The sequence below is a fragment of the Neofelis nebulosa genome, chromosome 9, assembly GCF_028018385.1.
Source record: "Neofelis nebulosa isolate mNeoNeb1 chromosome 9, mNeoNeb1.pri, whole genome shotgun sequence".
In the NCBI taxonomy this organism is placed as follows: domain Eukaryota; kingdom Metazoa; phylum Chordata; class Mammalia; order Carnivora; family Felidae; genus Neofelis; species Neofelis nebulosa.
In genome coordinates, this window is record NC_080790.1 from 30,375,150 (window position 1) to 30,393,739 (window position 18,590).

The 18,590-nt window shown below is 38.3% G+C and overlaps 1 protein-coding gene and 1 pseudogene across 2 annotated transcripts in view; one reads left to right on the top strand and one right to left on the bottom strand.

Annotated features, from left to right (window-relative positions):
* HEATR5B (HEAT repeat containing 5B) overlaps window positions 1–18,590 on the bottom strand; it is a 100,053-nt gene that overhangs the window by 46,607 nt on the left and 34,856 nt on the right. For both annotated transcript variants that reach the window (XM_058683030.1, XM_058683031.1), the window contains exons 19-22: window positions 14,394–14,553; window positions 12,570–12,759; window positions 9,839–10,008; window positions 2,314–2,458 (exon numbers count right to left, since the gene is read on the bottom strand). In XM_058683030.1, coding sequence (XP_058539013.1) covers window positions 2,314–2,458; window positions 9,839–10,008; window positions 12,570–12,759; window positions 14,394–14,553 — 665 coding nt within the window. The remainder of the gene's footprint in view (window positions 1–2,313; window positions 2,459–9,838; window positions 10,009–12,569; window positions 12,760–14,393; window positions 14,554–18,590) is intronic.
* LOC131484626 (peptidyl-prolyl cis-trans isomerase A-like) lies at window positions 16,529–17,031 on the top strand (annotated as a pseudogene).

The window sequence follows — 18,590 nt, forward strand, 5'->3', positions numbered from 1 at the left end:
AAATTGTGGACTTTCTCAACTCATTCGATACATCTTGTTGGTCAAGACTTGCAACACTAAACGAGAAACTGACAGCCTTTGAACAGAGACTAGAGTACACTGAAGCACAGGTGACAAAAGGTGAGACATAGCACCGTGCCATGCTGCTGCTGGGAGGCGTACATGGGAAAGGCCCCAGCAGCCTCCGCTCCTTCCTCTCTCCTTAAAGAGCAACAGGGCTTATTCTTGTTTTACTTTTTTCCAAAGCATGGCCTTTGGGCCCTGCCACATACATTGGTGTGTGATGTGGCATGTGGGAAGAAGTCCAGGGGCACTCTCAGAAACAACATTAGGCATTTTACCTTTTATTTTTATTTTTTTATTTTTTTTTAACGTTTATTTATTTTTGAGACAGAGAGAGACAGAGCATGAACGGGGGAGGGTCAGAGAGAGGGAGACACAGAATCTGAAACAGGCTCCAGGCTCTGAGCTGTCAGCACAGAGCCCGACGCGGGGCTCGAACTCACGGACCGCGAGATCATGACCTGAGCCAAAGTCAGCCGCTTAACCGACTGAGCCACCCAGGCGCCCCCAGGCATTTTACCTTTTAAGTAACCATTTTGTAGAACTGTTTGTCAATGTATTTGAGGCGTGCAGAGCCAAACGCCGGGACTCTTTGTTAAGGTCCTCCCCACCTCCTTTTCTCTCTCTCTCTCTCAGACTTTCCTCATAGCTCCCATTGCCTCTGCATTGGTTCTATAAACAGTCTTTGTCTCCTTTCCACCTTTGGAGGGGCGGGGAGTGGAGTGGAGCGGTGCTGGCTGAGAACACTTATGCCCTGGCAAGGTGGCCACCAGAGAATGTTGTTGGTAACCCACCAGTTTCTTGTCCTTTTGGGGAGGTCAAGGCCAGGCGCCCACTTGGCTTGAAGGGATATTTTCAGAATTTTCTTTCTGTCACTTGGGGTGTCTTTGCCTCTCATATTTCTCTAATAAACTCCTCAATTTTTAAAAAAGATAAAAATAAAAAAATTAAAATAAAATTTTATATCTTATTCAGGAATATTCTGTAATTACTTTTGGTTCTATGTTTTCTCTCTTAAAAGCAATAATGTTTATTGTATAGCTTCTTTCACATTTCTACAATACAGTATATTTGTTAATAGAGCTCCTACACTATGCCAAAATTGAAGATATTTTAGTATCTTGCTTCTTAGTACCCAAGCAACTTCTATGCATTTGAAAGCTCTTGTAAGTAAAAATTTTTCTCTCACAATAGGGAAATATCTGTCACTTAAGCTCTGAAAAAGTTCCCAAGCAACCAATCCCCAGGGACCAGAAGACCAAGTATGAAATTCAAGTTATACATAAAACCCCCAAGCAAAGATCTACCTTTGCTACCCAAACATGTACTGACATTTCTTGTTTTATTGGTCACTCTAGCTTTACCTTCTTGAGGAAAAGTTGCATCACTTTTCAAAAGGGACCAAAGCTTTCAGGTACCCCCCAAATAGATCACTGCTCTTTCCAGAAGTCTATCAGTGATACTGAGCAACATCCTTAGAGTTAGTTATCCTTTATATATAGCTAAATCATCCTCAAGGCATGGCACAAGTATCTTGATATTAAATGCTGTTTAGCTCCAAACCTTAAAAAAGGTAAAAGTGTAAAATTACCAAGAAAACCATACTGGAATTTTTTGGGGCGTGTGGGTGGCTCTGGCAGTTAAGCATCTCATTTTTGATTTCAGCTCGGTCATGATCTCAGAGTTGTGGGATCAAGCCCCATGTCGGGCTCAGTGCTGAGCGTGGAGCCTGCTTGGGATTCTCTCTCTTCTCTCTCTGCCCCTCCCCTGCTCATGCTGTCTGTCTCTCTCTCTCTCTCTCTCTCTCTCTCTCTCTCAAAAAAATCAATAAACATTTATGGGGCGCCTGGGTGGCTCAGTCAGTTGAGCGTCTGACTTTGGCTCAGGTCATGATCTCACGGCTTATGGGTTCGAGCCCTGCATCAGCCTCTGTGTTGACAGCTCGGAGCCTGGAGCCTGCTTCAGATTCTATGTCTCCCTCTCTCTCTCTCTGCCCCTCTCCCACTTGCTCTCTCTCTCTAAAAAATAAATAAAAACATTAAAAAATTATAAATAAATAAATAAATAAATAAGCATTAAAATCTTTCTAAAAACTACACTGGAGGTGTTTTCTAAGTGATAATGGTTTTATTTTATTTAAAAGGACAGGAAGAATGACTATCCTTGAAAGCAAAAATGTTAAAGAGCAATACTCCTGTGAAATGGTTAAGTATTTAAACAAAAAGAATAATGACCGATAAGGTAACTTACTAGTACCACTGTTCTCCTTGTCGCCTGCATTTTTGGCTAGGCTCATGGCATATTCACAGACTTCCGCAGCTTCTCTTTGGGCGAGCTGCCGGAGACAAGCCACGGCTGCGCGTCGAAGCAGCAAATGGGAACTACATAAGTGAACCTGTAAACCACAACATATTAGACAATTTTTTTAAAAACACTGTGATCTCATTTACCTAATGAATATATATTAACACTTTACTTGGGAAGAGGCTCTTCATTGAACATCAGTTGTTAAATATATAGCCAAATAAATGGCCTTTTGGAAAAATAATAATACCAATAAAGCATATAAGGAATATTTTAGTGGCCAAAATAACTGTCCCAAGACCTGGTCACTAAAGACCATACAATATACTTACATAAAAATCCAGATGGATCTCTTGCACATCTTGTTTTACACATGGTCCTACTAAATGTTGTCATCCAAAATTTTTAACTGCAGGGGTGCCTGAGTAGCTCAGTCGGTTAAGCATCCGACTTCGGCTCAGGTCATGATCTCATGGTTCGTGGGTTCGAGCCTCGCATTGGGCTCTGTGCTGACAGCTCAGAGCCCAGAGCCTGTTTCAGATTCTGAGTCTCCCTTTCTCTATGCCCCTCCCCCACTCATGCTCTGTCTCCCTCTGTCTCAAAAATAAATAAACATAAAAAAAATTTAAAAATTGTTAAGTGCATAAAGATTATATGCAGTCAATGAAAAGTTAGCAAGGAATGAAAGCAAAGAAGGGTTGTTTATTAAAATTAAAAAAATCAAGCCAATATTTACACCTGGAAAAAATTCCAAAATGGGTCCTTTTGGAAAAGAATTGTTTTTCATCTCAAAAGATCCTGAAAGACATTGAAAGAATCAATGCAGCACACTTTAATACATGAAGTATAAGACACAGCATAACATGATGATTAAGAGCTTGTGCTCTGATTGCTTGTGCTCTGATTGCTAGATTGGGTTTGAATCTTGGTTGTCATTTACTTCTGTGTGACCTTCGACTAGTTACTTAACCTCTCTGTGCCTTGTTTGTCCATATGCAAAATGTGGAGAGTAATTCTTTGCAGGAATATAGTGAAAATAAAATAAGTTAATGCAAGTATTTTGCTTAGAACAATGATTGACATACTTACTGAATACAGATTAGTTATTATTACTATAAAGCTGATTCACCAAGAAAATATTAAATTAGGTCCCATGAGCTACTTCTTAAGCAAGGAGATAAGAAATGTAAGTAATATATGTTAGAAAAAAATCTCATCCAGAAATAGCGAAAGGGGGAATAATTATTTGGAATACACCACCCCTTCACAATGCTAGATGGTATATTTTTATACTACCAATATGGCATTTTTAATTCCAGATATATTTGCATAAAATTCATAGCCCGTGAAACTTATACCAAGTATTTAAAAATATATATATATATATATACACGTGTATATATATACACGTATATATATATATATATATAACTGAGGAGAGAAAACCTGACAGATTTTTTTCAATAAAATGTTTTATTCACTCCATTTCCTTAAAATTAAGACATTTTGGAACTTTCAAATATCCTCTAATTAGAAAGCTTAAGCATGGTCACATGAGATGCGAAGAACAAGTCACTTAGTCTCTCAGAGTTTCTGCCTTTTCATGTGTACATTGGGGACAATACCCACCCTATCTTACATGATTGTGGTAAGAATCATATGATTAAATATATATAAACAGAACATCATAAAAATTTAATTTAGTTGCAACTAAATAGAATTGTAGCTAAGAGGGGTGCCTTGCTGGCTCAGTCTATACACCATGCAACTCTTTATCTTGGGGTCGTGAGTTCAAGCCCCATGTTGGGCACAGAGTTTACGTAAAAAAATTTTTTTTAATATTAAAAAAAAAGAATTGTAGCTAAGAAAATACATTCAACAAATGTTGATTGGGAGAGCTGAAGAGAAAAAAATAGACCACTTTTGTTTTCAAAGTACTTTTAATACTCCATTTTAGTGATTCTGAGGCATATATATTTTTTTTCCATTTTAACATCTCTAGTATTAGAGATGCAAATTACAATCGATGGTGTCTTACAGTCACTGTAAATCAGGTAAAATAAAGACATATTTGTTTGAATAAATATTTGCTAAAAATATGTGGCTTCCTAATGTCCCTCCCTAGCTCCTTAGAGATAATGAGAATCTATAGTGACTTCCATCATTATAGTTTCATTTAGCCTGCTCTTGAACTTTATATAAATGGAACCATGTAATGTGCTCTTATGTCCGACTTCTCAGAAATTTATCTGTGAGATTCATCCAAGTAACTACATTTCAGTTTGTTTTTATTGCTGTGTAGTGTTCTGTTGAATATTATATCACTATTTATCCACTGCTCACTGGTAGACATATAGGTCATTTCTGGGTTTTGGCTATTTTGAATAACCAATCAATGAACATTCCTGCACATGTATTTTGGCACACATCTGCATGTATTTCTTTCAGCTATTTACTTAAGACTGAAGTTGCTGGGGGCACCTGGATGGCTCAGTTGGTTAAGTGTCTACTCTTTTTTTTTTTTAACGTTTATTTTTGAGAGAGAGACAGCGCAAGACGGCGTGCATGCATGCATGAGTGGAGCAGGGGCAGAGAGAGGGACAGAGGATCTGAAGCAGGCTCTGTGTTGACAGCAGCAAGCCCAATATGGGGCTCGAACTCAAGAACCGTGAGATCATGACCTGAGCTGAAGTCAGACACTCAACTGACTGAGCCACCCAGGTGCCCCAAGCGGCCTACTCTTGATTTTAGCTCAGGTCATGATCTCACAGTTCCTGAGATTGAGACCGCATCAGGCTCTGCGTAGACAGCACGGAGTCTGCTTGGTATACTCTCTCTCCCTCTCTCTCTGCCCCTCCCCGCTCACACACTCTCTTTCTCTCAAAATAAATAAATGTAAAAAAAAAAAAAAAAAGCCTATAAAAAAAAGAGTGAAGTTTCTGGGTCATAGCATATGCATATATTAAACTAGTTTAGATTATGCCTAATTGTTTTCTAAAGAAACTTTTTTGTCTTATATTTCACAAACTTCAGGAACATTGTGTTGCTTACTCCTACAGTAGACCTGCACCTTTCTATAAAAATGCCTGTTATTTTATACTTTACATCATCTTGCTATCTCTTGTTGCACCCACCGCATATACATCCTGGACAACTGGACGTCCCTGCTCTGACACTGATGACCTGGGCATTCAGTTCAAGTCTTTTTCTCACTGACATTTCCTACAACTATCCCAGATGACATCAATGCCTATGTGTGGAATACTTCTGTCAGGACGGGAGAATGAGTAACTGTGGTCACCTGGTAGAAAAGCAGTTGCTTGCCAAGAGGGAAATAACAGTACTTCAGAGTGGTGGTTGTTCTTTCAAAGACACACTTTGAATAGTTCTAACATCACACAAATTTTAACACTTTTATGTCACTTAAAGATTACTATGGTGAAACTCACCTCTCAATACATTTGCTGAAAAAATAAATCACATTTCATTTGTGTGAGGTATTACACATGGTATGACATAATATTGCCATTTCTGATGGCAATGATTGAGTAGGAATAAACACAAAATTTGTAAAAATCTGAACCGATTTCACTAATTTGGATGAAACCACGTGTGGACTAATTTTCAGTGTTGAAAGATCTGGTATGGAGACAGCACAGGGGCTTTTGGCAATGTGGAAACAAGACAACCCCTTGCATGGCCCCTTTTCTCATCGCTACCCTGCCAAGCCACCTCCTTCCAACCAACTACCTGGAATCTCACTACTTAGCCTCTTGGAAGAGGTTCAGGAAAGTGCTCCAACACACCTTGTAATAAAATCCTTGGTGTTCTGCCAAGGGAATCAGTTTTGAGGCTCATTGCACAGCCTGTGGCTTATTGATAACCTCCACTGAGATAAAGAAACTCATGTTATTACTTTACCAGATCCTCTTAAATGTGCTCTATTTCATAAGGTCAATGCCATAGTATAATTATATTTAAGGAGAAAAGAATGGAGAGAGGAATCAGACAACCTAAAGAATACATGTCTGTGTTTTGTCAGTAACCTACGTTTGTCAGTAACCTAAGCTGTATCACGTAACAGAGTCACCTTGCTCAAGAGATGCCATCAATGCCCTCGGAGCTTAGGCATTAAACCATGGTTTTTGGCAGGATGCTACGTATCTTGTTGCAGAATGCAATCAGATATGAACTATTAATCGACTATTTTCTTTGCGGATGTTTTTTGTACACATTTCATGTGCATCTGGTTTCTGCCCTGCAGCACTCTCAGATTCTGGGATGGTCTAGGACGGATTCACATTCCCCTGGTCTATGGTGAAACAAGAGCAAACCTTATTGCGTGCGTTAAATATACCACATCAGATCTAACAACTAATATGTTGGCCTTTCAGTCCCTTCACCTCATTCTGGGTAACCTCCTCCCTTTTTCTCAGCAATATCCTCCCATGGTTACATCTGTAGCGCCTTTCTTTCCTTGTATATCAGCCTCATACTGTCTTTTCCTTCCTCCTTTACTGAAATGAGAGCTCATAATCTCAGCACTATCTTGTTAGTATCCTTATTTCTTTCATCCTGCTGTCATTTCACTGAACCCACTTGGCCAAAGTCCAACCGTGAACGTACCAAAGCATCTATCTGGCTGCTCAGTGCCTGAGCTCAGTTGATTACAGGTTTTGGAGAAAAATCCTACAAGGTGAACTGCTACCATTACAAATCACACACTGGAGCCAAAAGGGTCACTATTCTCCGCCGAAGCCTTAGTCCTACCACAGAAACTCCTATGTCTCCAGTTAGTTCAATCTCCCACATCCCACTCCTGTCAAATTTCTGGCCCTCTTCTTTGCTCTTTTGTTCATAAAACTTATCTTCCCTTTTACGTGAAAGTAAAAGTCATTGGATGATAACCCCCCAACTTCAAGCCACCAAATCCATAAACTCATCTGTATGTACACTCATCCTCTCCCCCTTTCTTCATGCTGTACCGGGAGAGAGATTCTCTTCCTTGTGCCCTGAGAAGTTTATCCCATTAGAAACCTTGGGTGATTAATTATCTCTCCACTCTCCGTCCCACACCTTAAACTCTCCCACCCTACTGGTTCCATCCGCTCAGCATTTAAACCCTCACATCTCACTACCATAGGAGAAAAAGTCCATCTCCCCCTTGACCTACTGTCCTCAGTCCTCTCCTACAAAGTGAACTTCTGGAAAGAAGTTTCTATTCATATCCCACCATTAGCCCAATGTATTTGGTCTTCCACTGGTACCACTCTGCAAGATGAGCTCTTGCTAAAACCATCATGTGACAAAAGTCAAAGGACACATTATAGCTCTCATTCTTATCTCTTAACAATATGTTATAGCAGCCCACTCCTCTAATCCACTTGGCTTCCGTGAACACTACAAACTCTATTTTTCCTTTAACCACTCAGATTGCTTCATATTTTTCCTGATTCTTTTTCTTTCCCTAAATGTTATATGCTGGGTTCCTCATGCAGCACTCTCCCTGGTGATCTTATCTACTTCTGTATTTAATGCCCATCTAAATGCTTATGCCTCCCAAATTTACCTTTCCAACCAGACTTCTCTTTTCTGAGCTCTAGCTCATGAAACTAACTAAATGTCTAAAACTGAATTCATACATCCACCTTTCCCAACCTTCTCCTATTCTGGTGTTACCAATCTCAGAAAATTACATTACTATGTGCAAGTCAGGAACTTGGATTATATCCTTCTCCTTTTTCCTTACAGCCCATTAATCAACGAATTGCACTGATTCTTTCTCTTAAACATCACTCAAATCCATTTATTTTTCTGCATTCTCATTGCTACTAATAGGGAGCAAGTCATTACCATCTCTCTCCTAGACCACCGTATTTCTCTCTCTTTTTTTTTTTTTTTTTTTTTTTTTTTTTTAACATTTTTAATTTATTTTTGGGACAGAGAGAGACAGAGCATGAACGGGGGAGGGGCAGAGAGAGAGGGAGACACAGAATCGGAAACAGGCTCCAGGCTCCGAGCCATCGGCCCAGAGCCTGACGCGGGGCTCGAACTCACGGACCGCGAGATCGTGACCTGGCTGAAGTCGGACGCTTAACCGACTGCGCCACCCAGGCGCCCCATTTCTCTCTCTTTTTAAAAAAAATTTTTTTAATGTTTACTTATTTTTGAAAGGGGGACAGAGTGTGAGTGGGGAAGTGGCAGACAGAGAGGGAGACACAGAATTCAGAGCAGGCTCCAGGCTCCGAGCTATCAGCACGGAGCTTGACATGGGGCTGGAACTCATGGACCATGAGATCATGACTGGAGCTGAAGTTGGACGCTTAACCAACTGAGCCACCAGGCGCCCCACCGTAATTCTCAAAGCCAAAAAAGTCCAAAGTTTTACTACATCTAGAAAGTCTGCATGATCTCTCACCTGGCTAACTGTCCAGCTTCATCCTGTGCCTGGGCCCTATCCACCCCTTCTCTCTCAGCCTAACCACACTGACTAAACAGTTTCTTGAATGTATCACACTCCTTCCCATCTTGGGGCCTTTCACATTTTTCTCTCTCCCTAAAAATAAATGCTGTCTATACCAATACCATGCTTTCTCTCAAACTAACTCTTATTTATCACACCTTGAATATCATTTTTTCAGGGAAATCTTTTCTGAATGCCTGGATTCTGACAGGCTCCCTGTTACATGTTTTCCAATAGCCCTTTCTAGCAATTGTCATATTGGTAAATTATTATTGGCCATGTTCCCTTGTAAACTATAAATTTTATATGACAGAAACTTCATCTTGTCTCATCTATAAAATGTATTCCCAGTACTTTGCATAGTACATGACATATGGCAGTTTCTCAATAAGTATTTATTAAGTGAACAGATTAATGACTGTGATGACAGCAATTGCCCCTCAGAAGTTATCAATCAAACTTCAGGAGACAAAATTCTGAATGGGAAAAGCTAAAAATATGATACATCCTTAGCCAAGACATAAACAGCTCATCAAAATATTTCTTAAAAGGTGAAAAAGGAAACCAGTAAATAAAACGAACAGTCATAAAATGACTACTGAAGCTGAATCTCTAAGATTCACAATCTAGGAAACTTCCATTTTTTGTTTTGGGTCTAGTTTAATCTTTTGGGAAACAAATCTGGGGCTCTCTAAATAAATCCATGAATGAGGGGTGCCTGGGTGGCTCATTCAGTTGAGCATCTGACTCTTGGTTTCGGCTCAGGCCATGATCTCACGGTTTGGGATTTCGAGCTCCACGTTTGACTTGGTGCTGACAGCCTGCTTGGGATTGGGATTCTCTCTGTCTCTCTGTCTCTCTGTGTCTCTGTCTCTCTCTCTCTCTCTCTCTGCCAACCGCACCCCCTCCCCCCACCAGCCGCTTGTGCTGTCTCTGTCCCTCTCAAAATAAATAAACTTTGAAAATATTAAATAAATAAATATATAAACGAAGCAGCTTTATACTTACACACAGGCTAGGAACAAGACTAGATAGGTTGACATGTCGTGGTGCAAACATGTGAAGCTGCTGAAGGCAAGAAATGGCAGCAGCCTGAACAAGGGAATCTGAATGGTCCTGGGTTATGGCACAACCCACCAAACAAGAAGAACGAATGGTGGAAATTGTTGCTCCGTTCCCTAATCGAAAAATACAAGAAAATGCAAAACACAATTATTAGTATTACCAAAAATATTCCTAGAAAATAATTGTCTTCTAAATAACCTCTGATTACTGTACAGTTTTGAAGACAGAAAGTCTACGAAGTCCATAGAAATGATTTCAAAACATGATTGTCTATCGATGACAACAATATATCCCTCCAGGTTTAGCTAGGTTTACATATACTCCCTAGGAAACTATGTTGTCTTTTAAACCCATCATTGTTTTGGGGCGCCTGGGTGGCGCAGTCAGTTAAGCGTCCGACTTCAGCCAGGTCACGATCTCGCGGTCCGTGAGTTCGAGCCCTGCGTCAGGCTCTGGGCTGATGGTTCGGAGCCTGGAGCCTGTTTCCGATTCTGTGTCTCCCTCTCTCTCTGCCCCTCCCCCGTTCATGCTCTGTCTCTCTCTGTCCCAAAAATAAATAAAAAACGTTGAAAAAAAAATTTAAAAAAAAATAAAATAAAAAAATAAATCCATCATTGTTTTATTTGAAAGAGACAGAAAATTCCTCATTCTGTTTCTCTGTTCAACCAATATTATCACGACAGTATTTAATAACTTTAAATTGTATTTTCCTAAGAAGATTAATGGAAATTTTTACAGAGATAGGAAAAATAATTGTAGTATTATATACTATCTGTATAAAAATGGCTTAATTACCGGGGCGCCTGGGTGGCTCAGCTGGTTGAGCGTCCAACTTCAGCTCAGGTCATGATCTCACAGTTCATGGTTCAAGCCCCACATCGGGCTCTGTGCTGACAGCTCAGAACCTGGAGCCTGTTTCGGATTCTGTGTCTCCCTCTCTCTCTACCCCTCCCCCACTCATGCTCTGTCTCTGTCTCTCTTTTTTTTTTTTAACGTTTTATTTATTTTGAGACAGAGAGAGACAGAGCATGAACGGGGGAGGGGCAGAGAGAGAGGGAGACACAGAATTGGAAGCAGGCTCCAGGCTCTGAGCCATCAGCCCAGGGCCCGACGCGGGGCTTGAACTCACAGACCGCGAGATCATGACCTGAGCCGAAGTTGGACGCCCAACCGACTGAGCCACCCAGGCGCCCCATCTCTGTCTCTGTCTCTTAAAAAAAAAAAAGAATAAACCTTAAAAAAAAAATGGCTTAATTGCCTAATATAAGTGATTTCAAACTTTTGCCAATGTAAAATAAAAAATAATTTTATAGATATAAGGAAATCATAGGGTCACTTCTAATTTGAAATACACATTGCCTCCTTATCACTGCATTAGAAAGCACTTGGTAAACACCTATGTTTAATCAAAGTTGTATATTTATCCTGTGTATATCCTTATGATAACACTGAAAGAAAGAATTATCAACTTTCTCAAAGAGGACACTGAGTCCAAGAAAAAAGACATGTCTAAATCACGTATTTTCCACTTTCTAGCATTCTTCATTAAGATCTTTTTATTTCGGCTTCTTTTTTTTTTTTTTTTTTTAATTAAAAAAAAAAATTTTTTTTTTTAACGTTTATTTATTTTTGAGACAGAGAGAGACAAAGCATGAATGAGGGAGGGTCAGAGAGAGGGAGACACAGTATCTGAAACAGGCTCCAGGCTCTGAGCCGTCAGCACAGAGCCCGACGCGGGGCTCAAACTCACGGACCGCGAGATCATGACCTGAGCCGAAGTTGGCCGCTTAACTGACTGAGCCACCCAGGCGCCCCACGGCTTCTTTTTTTAAAATATCTGTCTGGATGGAGGCAACACAGACAGCAGAGTGGTTAAGAATGCATGCAAAAGAAACTGATGTGGGCTTCACCTCTGGCTCCAACCACTTGCTGGCTATACAAAACTTGGAAAAGTTCTTAACCTCTCCCAGCCTTAGAGTTCCATCTATAAAATGGAGTGATATACCTATCTCAGGATGTTGTCAAAGTTAAATGAGATAATGTGTATAAACATCTTCACCCACTTAAAGCATTTACTGAATGATGGGAAAAAAGTGAAAATTTTGAAAATGGCTGGTACATTCAGGATAAATTCACAGTAATTTTCTGCCTTGTATGTTTCATTCAACCTTTAGTAAAGTTATGTCGGTGGAATTGTGTGGTTAGAATGCGGGCCTTAGGATCATACCTATCTTCTCTGAGTTTGCTTCCTCACAGAGAAATTACATAATATTATCCCCTTTATTGCAGTGGGTTTTCAAACTTTGATCCTGAGCTTTAGAGTTCAAAGAAAACAGTGAAGCAAAAGTCCATGAAGACAAGTGGATGGCACTCCGGGACACAGGGACAACACTTTCATCTTGTCTTCATGGGGATCCAGGTAAAATATAATTTGGAAAGGCTGTCTCTGCTCAAAACTTCAAATAACAGTCAGTTATAGGTATGGTGTATGCATTAGATTAAATACCATATGTAAAAAGAAGAGTCATAGGTCTTTGGTAAATAACAAGCATTCAGTACATAGTAATTATTATTATTATTATTATAAGTTTTCATTTAGCAACATGATAGTGACATGCAGGAAACTGAAAGACAGCAAAATGTAGTTCCTTTCATTTAAGATGAATTCACTCACCTTGTAGCTCAGGGCCAACCGTAGTTATTATGGCACCCAAACATCTACCCAAACATTGATGAACTTCTGTATGTGAAGGTGGAACAGTCAACAGCAAGGTAAGAACTAGAGATAATGTTGGCTCCACATATCCACGATACATTGGGCCACTAGAATCCACTATAAGAGCAAGTGAATGAAGAGACCATGTCTGGAATGAAATATAATTTCGTTTAGTTGTAAGGAATAATTAGAGTATACTGAGCTGATTTTTTTAACTTAAATTTTAGTAACTACTAACATCTTACTTTTTTAAAAGTTTATTTGTTTTGAGAGTGTGCACATGCAAATGGGGTAGGGGCAGAGAGAGAGAGAGAGAGAGAGAGAGAGAGAGAGAGAGAGAGAGTCTCAAGCAGGATCTGTGCAGTGCAGAGGCCGACACAGGGCTCGATCCTGTGAACTGTAAGATTATGACCTGAGCTAAAATCAAAAGTTGGGACATTTAACTGACTGAACTACGCAGATGCTCCTTGAGTTAGGATTCTTAAAACAGAAGACAAATTAGGGAAAACTTAAGAATATCTACTGTAGTCTTCTTGTGCAGACATACAGTAGTGCTGAGGGAATGCAATTGATACAAATTATAGTAAAATGTCCTCTCATATAAAAAGAATCATGTAGGGGTGCCTGGATGGCTCAGCTGGTTAAGCCTCCACCTCTTGATTTCAGCTCAGGTCATGATCTCGCAGTTCATCTCGCAGTCTACTGTGAAAACAGAATTTTTTTTTTTAAAAAGTGTAGCGCCTAACAAGTAATAAGCTTACTAACTTTTGTTTCTAAACTTTTTGGGAATTTTGGGCTTTACACAGCTGGAAACTTTTACCAAGAAGTCAAAGGCAAACTAAGCCTGTAGACTGGAAGCCTCTGCTGGATTTACTGCTTCTTGTCTAACTGTGAAGGAACTAATTTATCACAAACTAATGGTATGTAGTAATGGCAACTGAATTGTTTCTTCTCCCAACTTACAGTCCCAGTATGAAGCTGGCAAGCTGAATGCTACTATAGTCATATACTCTTAATATTTTTAGGTGCATCAGTGCATGGTGGCAAATCCTTAGTGTAGTATGTTTTCAGACATGTGAAGCTCTTGCCTTTCGTTGTGGTTGTATTTATTTGTATATAAAATGTTCGAGCATAAACAAACAAAAATTCCAGGAGAACACTTGAAAATTCAACCAAAAAACCCAGACTTGGACTGGTGTCTGAGTGGGAAGAGAGACAGGATAGCCATTAAAACAAACTTGATCAACTCAGCAAATGTGGAGTGCCTGGGTGGCTCATTTGGTTAAGCGTCTGACTTCAGGTCATGATCTCAGTTTGTGGGTTCGAGCCCTGCGTTGGGCTCTGTGCTGACAGCTTGGAGCCTGGAGCCTGCTTTGGATTCTGTGTCTCCCTCTCTCCCTGCCCTTCCCCTGCTCTTGCTCTCTCTCAAAACAACAACAACAACAACAACAACAACAACAACAACAACAACAAAAACTTAGCAAATGTAAGGAAATGCAAAAAAAGAGGAAACAAGTACAAAAGATAGTAAATTAATAAAAAGAAACTATATTTTGAGAAATATATGTGAATGGGTTAAATTCCCAGAATAAGACAGATTTAAGACTAGGTTAAAATACAAATTCCTGTTCTACAGTTTTACAAATCGAACTCATAAAACAAAGACCCTAGTAACATTTTTCCAAACAAATTATAAGAATCATTACTATTTTATAAAACAAATGACAGTCATAAAAATATTATTTAAAAATGTCATAAATAAAAACAAAATCAGCATTATACCTGGACTTCCGAGGATGTTCCATCTTGTGCTAAAGCCAATAAAATGCTGACACTGGTTTTCAGATGTTGTCCTGAGCCGATACCACCAACATAACGATGCAAGCAACCCAGAGCCAATGAGTGCCCAGTTCTGGATACAACATCTCGGGCTGATTTCAACCTGGGAAAATAATTATATGCTTCAGGGACTGGCCTTTCTATTTCCCTATGACAATAACAAGCTTATGAGTCACACCATAAACGGGATTTATTGTGGAAATCAGAAAAGACTACAATCATGATTACTTCTTTCTCCACTCCCTACCAAGAGTCAGAGATTAATTTAAAATGGTTGGCTAAAGTCACATATTTCATTTTAATTTTAGAGAAAATCTGAAAGAAGAATCACCACTTCTCAGTTTTTAACATTTATTATTCCTTGAAAAGTTAAGAATCATTTGAAACATATTTTTATTATTGGTGTTTTAAATAAACACGAATTGCTTTTATAACTGGCTTTAAAAATCTAAAAATTTAGATTACAGAAATTACAAAATTACAGAAAATGTTAATTGAAGAAATTCTCTATAATTATGATCTGAACCTCTTTAACATGCATCAGTCTTTTTCTTTGTGAAATATATCTAATGAATTAAAAAATATAAAAAGAAGATATTGCAGATTACTTAAAAAATAAGCTTTATTGGGATATATTTATATAAAATAAAATTCACCAATGGTAATTCTTTTCAAGTATCCATAGAACATTTACCAAGATAGATAATTAATTGAGCCAATAAGGAAATAAAACGTATCAGAATTTATGGTATGCAGCTAAAGTGTGTATCAAGGTGAATTTATAGCATCAAAATCCTTGTATTAGAAAAGAAGAAAGGTTTTAAATGAATTATCTAAACCTCCACCTTCAGAATCTAGAAAGAGAAAAGTAAACTGAACTGAAGGTAAGCATAATGAAGCAAGTTATAAAAATAAAGCAGAAATCAGTGGAAGAGAAAATGGAAAGACAATAGAAAAACTCAATGAAATACAAACCTGATTTTTTTAAAAAGAATTATGAGAATAAGGAGAATAAGGAGAATAAGGAGAATAAGGAGAGAGAGAGAGAGAGAGAGAGAGAGAGAGAGAGAGAGAGAGAGAAAGGCAGAATGTATATTGCTTCTTTTGTAAAGTATTCTACAAATGTCAGTCAGCCAAGCTAGATGACAGCGTTGGTAAAATCTACATTTTTAATAATCGGAGTGTCTGTTCTATTAGTTACTGAGACAGGAATGCTGAGATCACCAAATATAATTTTAGACTTGTCTATTTTACTTTCACTTCTATTAGGTTTTGTTTCATGTATTTTAAAACTATATCATAAGATACACATACATTGAGAATTGCTATGTATTCTTGGGGGAAATTGGTCCTCTTATCATTATGAAAGCACTCATTTATTCTGGTAACAATTTTTGTTACAAAATCTACTTTTTCTGATAATAACAGAGCCACTCTAGCTTCCTTTGAGTTAGTGTTTTCCTGGTATATTATCCCTATCCTTTTACTTTTAACCTATTTCTTTCTTTAGAGTTAAAGGGGTTTCTTGTAGATAGCATTCAGTTAGATTTTGCTTTTTATCCAATATGACAAATTTTAACTTTTACTTGTAATGTTTAGACCATTTATATTTAATGTAATTATCAGCAGGTTGGGTTTAAGTCTCCCATATTGCTATTCGTGCTCTGTCACATCAGTTTGTTTCTTTTTCCTTCTTTCCATCTTCTTTTGGATTTAGTATTTTTTATGATTCCATTTTATCTCCACTATTGGTTTATTAGTTATACATTTTTGTTTTTTAGTAGGATCTCTGGAGTTTACATTATACATTTCTAACCCATTATGATATACCTTCAAAGAATATTATATTTTTTCATGTATATTGTACACAGAGTATGCCACCATTTCCTCTTCCCATTCTTTGCACTGCTGTCATGTATTTTTACTTCTCTCTCTATTAAAATCCTACCATACATTATCATTTTTGCATGAAAGGGTCAATTATCTTCCCAAGGCATTTAAAAAATGCGACTAAAAATAGCTTGCGAACTCTGTTGCCCAGGAGCTGCCTGTGCCACTCAGCCACGGTCAACTCCACCATGTTCTTCGGCATCGCCATGGATGGTAAGCCCCTGGGCTGTGTCACCTTGGAGCTGTCTGCAGACAAAGTTTGAAAAACAGTAGAAAATTTTTATGCTCTGAGCACTGGGGAGAAAAGATTTGGTTATACAAGTTCCTGCTTTCATGGGATTATTCTGGGATTTATGTGTCAGGGCAGTGACTTGGCATACCATAATGGCACTGGTGGCAAGTCCATCAATGGGGAGAAATTTGATGATGAGTATTTTATCCTGAAGCATAGGGGTCCTGGAATCTTGTCCATGGCAAATGCTGGACCCAACACAACAGTTCACAGTTTTTTCATCCGCATTGCCAAGAGTAAGTGGTTGGATGGCAAGTATGTGGTCTCTGGCAAGTGAAAGAGGACATGAACATTGTGGAAGCCACAGAGCGCTTTGGGTCCAGGAATGGCAAGACTAGAAAGAAGATCACCATTGCTGACTGTGGACAAATCTATTAAATTTGACTTGTGTTTTATCTTAACTACCAGACCATTCCTGCTGTAGCTCAAGAGAGCACTGCTTTGCCCTTGTCTGCTCTCGCTGTAATCTTTGTATCTCGCTGCAGTTCTGTGGGTTCCATAATTTCCTTATTCCCCTCCAAGTTTAGCTGGATTGCAGAGTTAAATTTACGATTATGAAATAAAAACTAAACGATAACCAAAAGTAAAATATAATAAAAAATAAATGAGAATAAAATAATAGGTCATTTTAAAACAGACATATAAAGAGTAAGTCTTTATATTTATCTACATACCTACCACTCTTGGCACTCTTCATTTCTGTATGTTACATTCAAAGTTTCATCTACTATCATCTTTTTTTTTTTTTTTCCAAAAAGCTTCTTTTAACACGTCTTATGGTACACCGTGTAAGCAATGAATTTTCCAACTTTTCACAGTCTGAAAGTCTTTATTAAAACTTCAGTTTTAAAAAGGTATTTTCACTGGCTATAAAGTTCTAGGTCACTCTACTGCCTTTTGCTTGCATAGTTTATAATCAGAAGCCCGCTGAAATTGTTATCTTTGTTCCTCTGCATGATGTCTTCCCCCAACTGGCTGCTTTTATGACATTCTCTTTATCACTGCCTTTATGAAATTTGATTATGCTATGCTTTTCTTTTGTCTTTATTCCACCTCGGGTTTGTTGAGGTTATTGGATGTGTAAAACTCCTATTTTACCTATTATTAACAGAGCACAAATCATTAAACAGGTAAGACTGGTTGTATATTTTAAAAAATCTTTAGTGGAAGTTGGATTTCAGAATCAATGACATACTTGGAAAAGCAAAACTGATCTATTGTTAGAAAATGGTAAAAGTCATCCTACAGAAGATCAAGTGTCAGGGACTATTTTATCTTCTGCTTGCTCATATTATCCTTAGTGATTCAAACAACACACTGGGGCATTACCCTATAATCAAATTGTTGCTCATGTCTGAAGACAGGGAAAAGCCATTCTCATATAACCAAGAATTCAGAAAATACTTTTTATTCAGAACTACTGCTTCACAACCATTGCTTCCCCCCCACCTCTCTCATTAAAGTTTATGGCCTAGTTTGGTATAATTAGTACTCAAAATATACAGTGGTTAATTTACATAACTCAAGTATCAGTTCTTGACCACACTTGATTTTCAACTTGTCTACTTTAAGTACCTGATTAACAACCAACCAAGAGTCACTAATAAGGGCATCATCTTAATCATACTTATTTGGAACTCTGAGATCACTCTTTTTAATTAATATAAAAAGAAATCCTTAAAACCTAACACCAACTTTTCCCGTTTCAGGGATAATTTAAAAGATGATAAACTTGCTGGCAGTTATAAAAAGAATGGCTTATTCCAAAAAATGAATAATTAACAAAAAGAGTAATGTAAGGAGCAGAGATAAGAGAAAGGGACTTCCAGAACACGTCTTCAGAGCAGAGTACATATAACTAACTAAGAGAGGTCGTATTAACAATCTGCTTGATTCCATTATGTAATATTCAAAGGCTGAAACCTGACCACCTTAAAAGTATCTATAATATTACAACT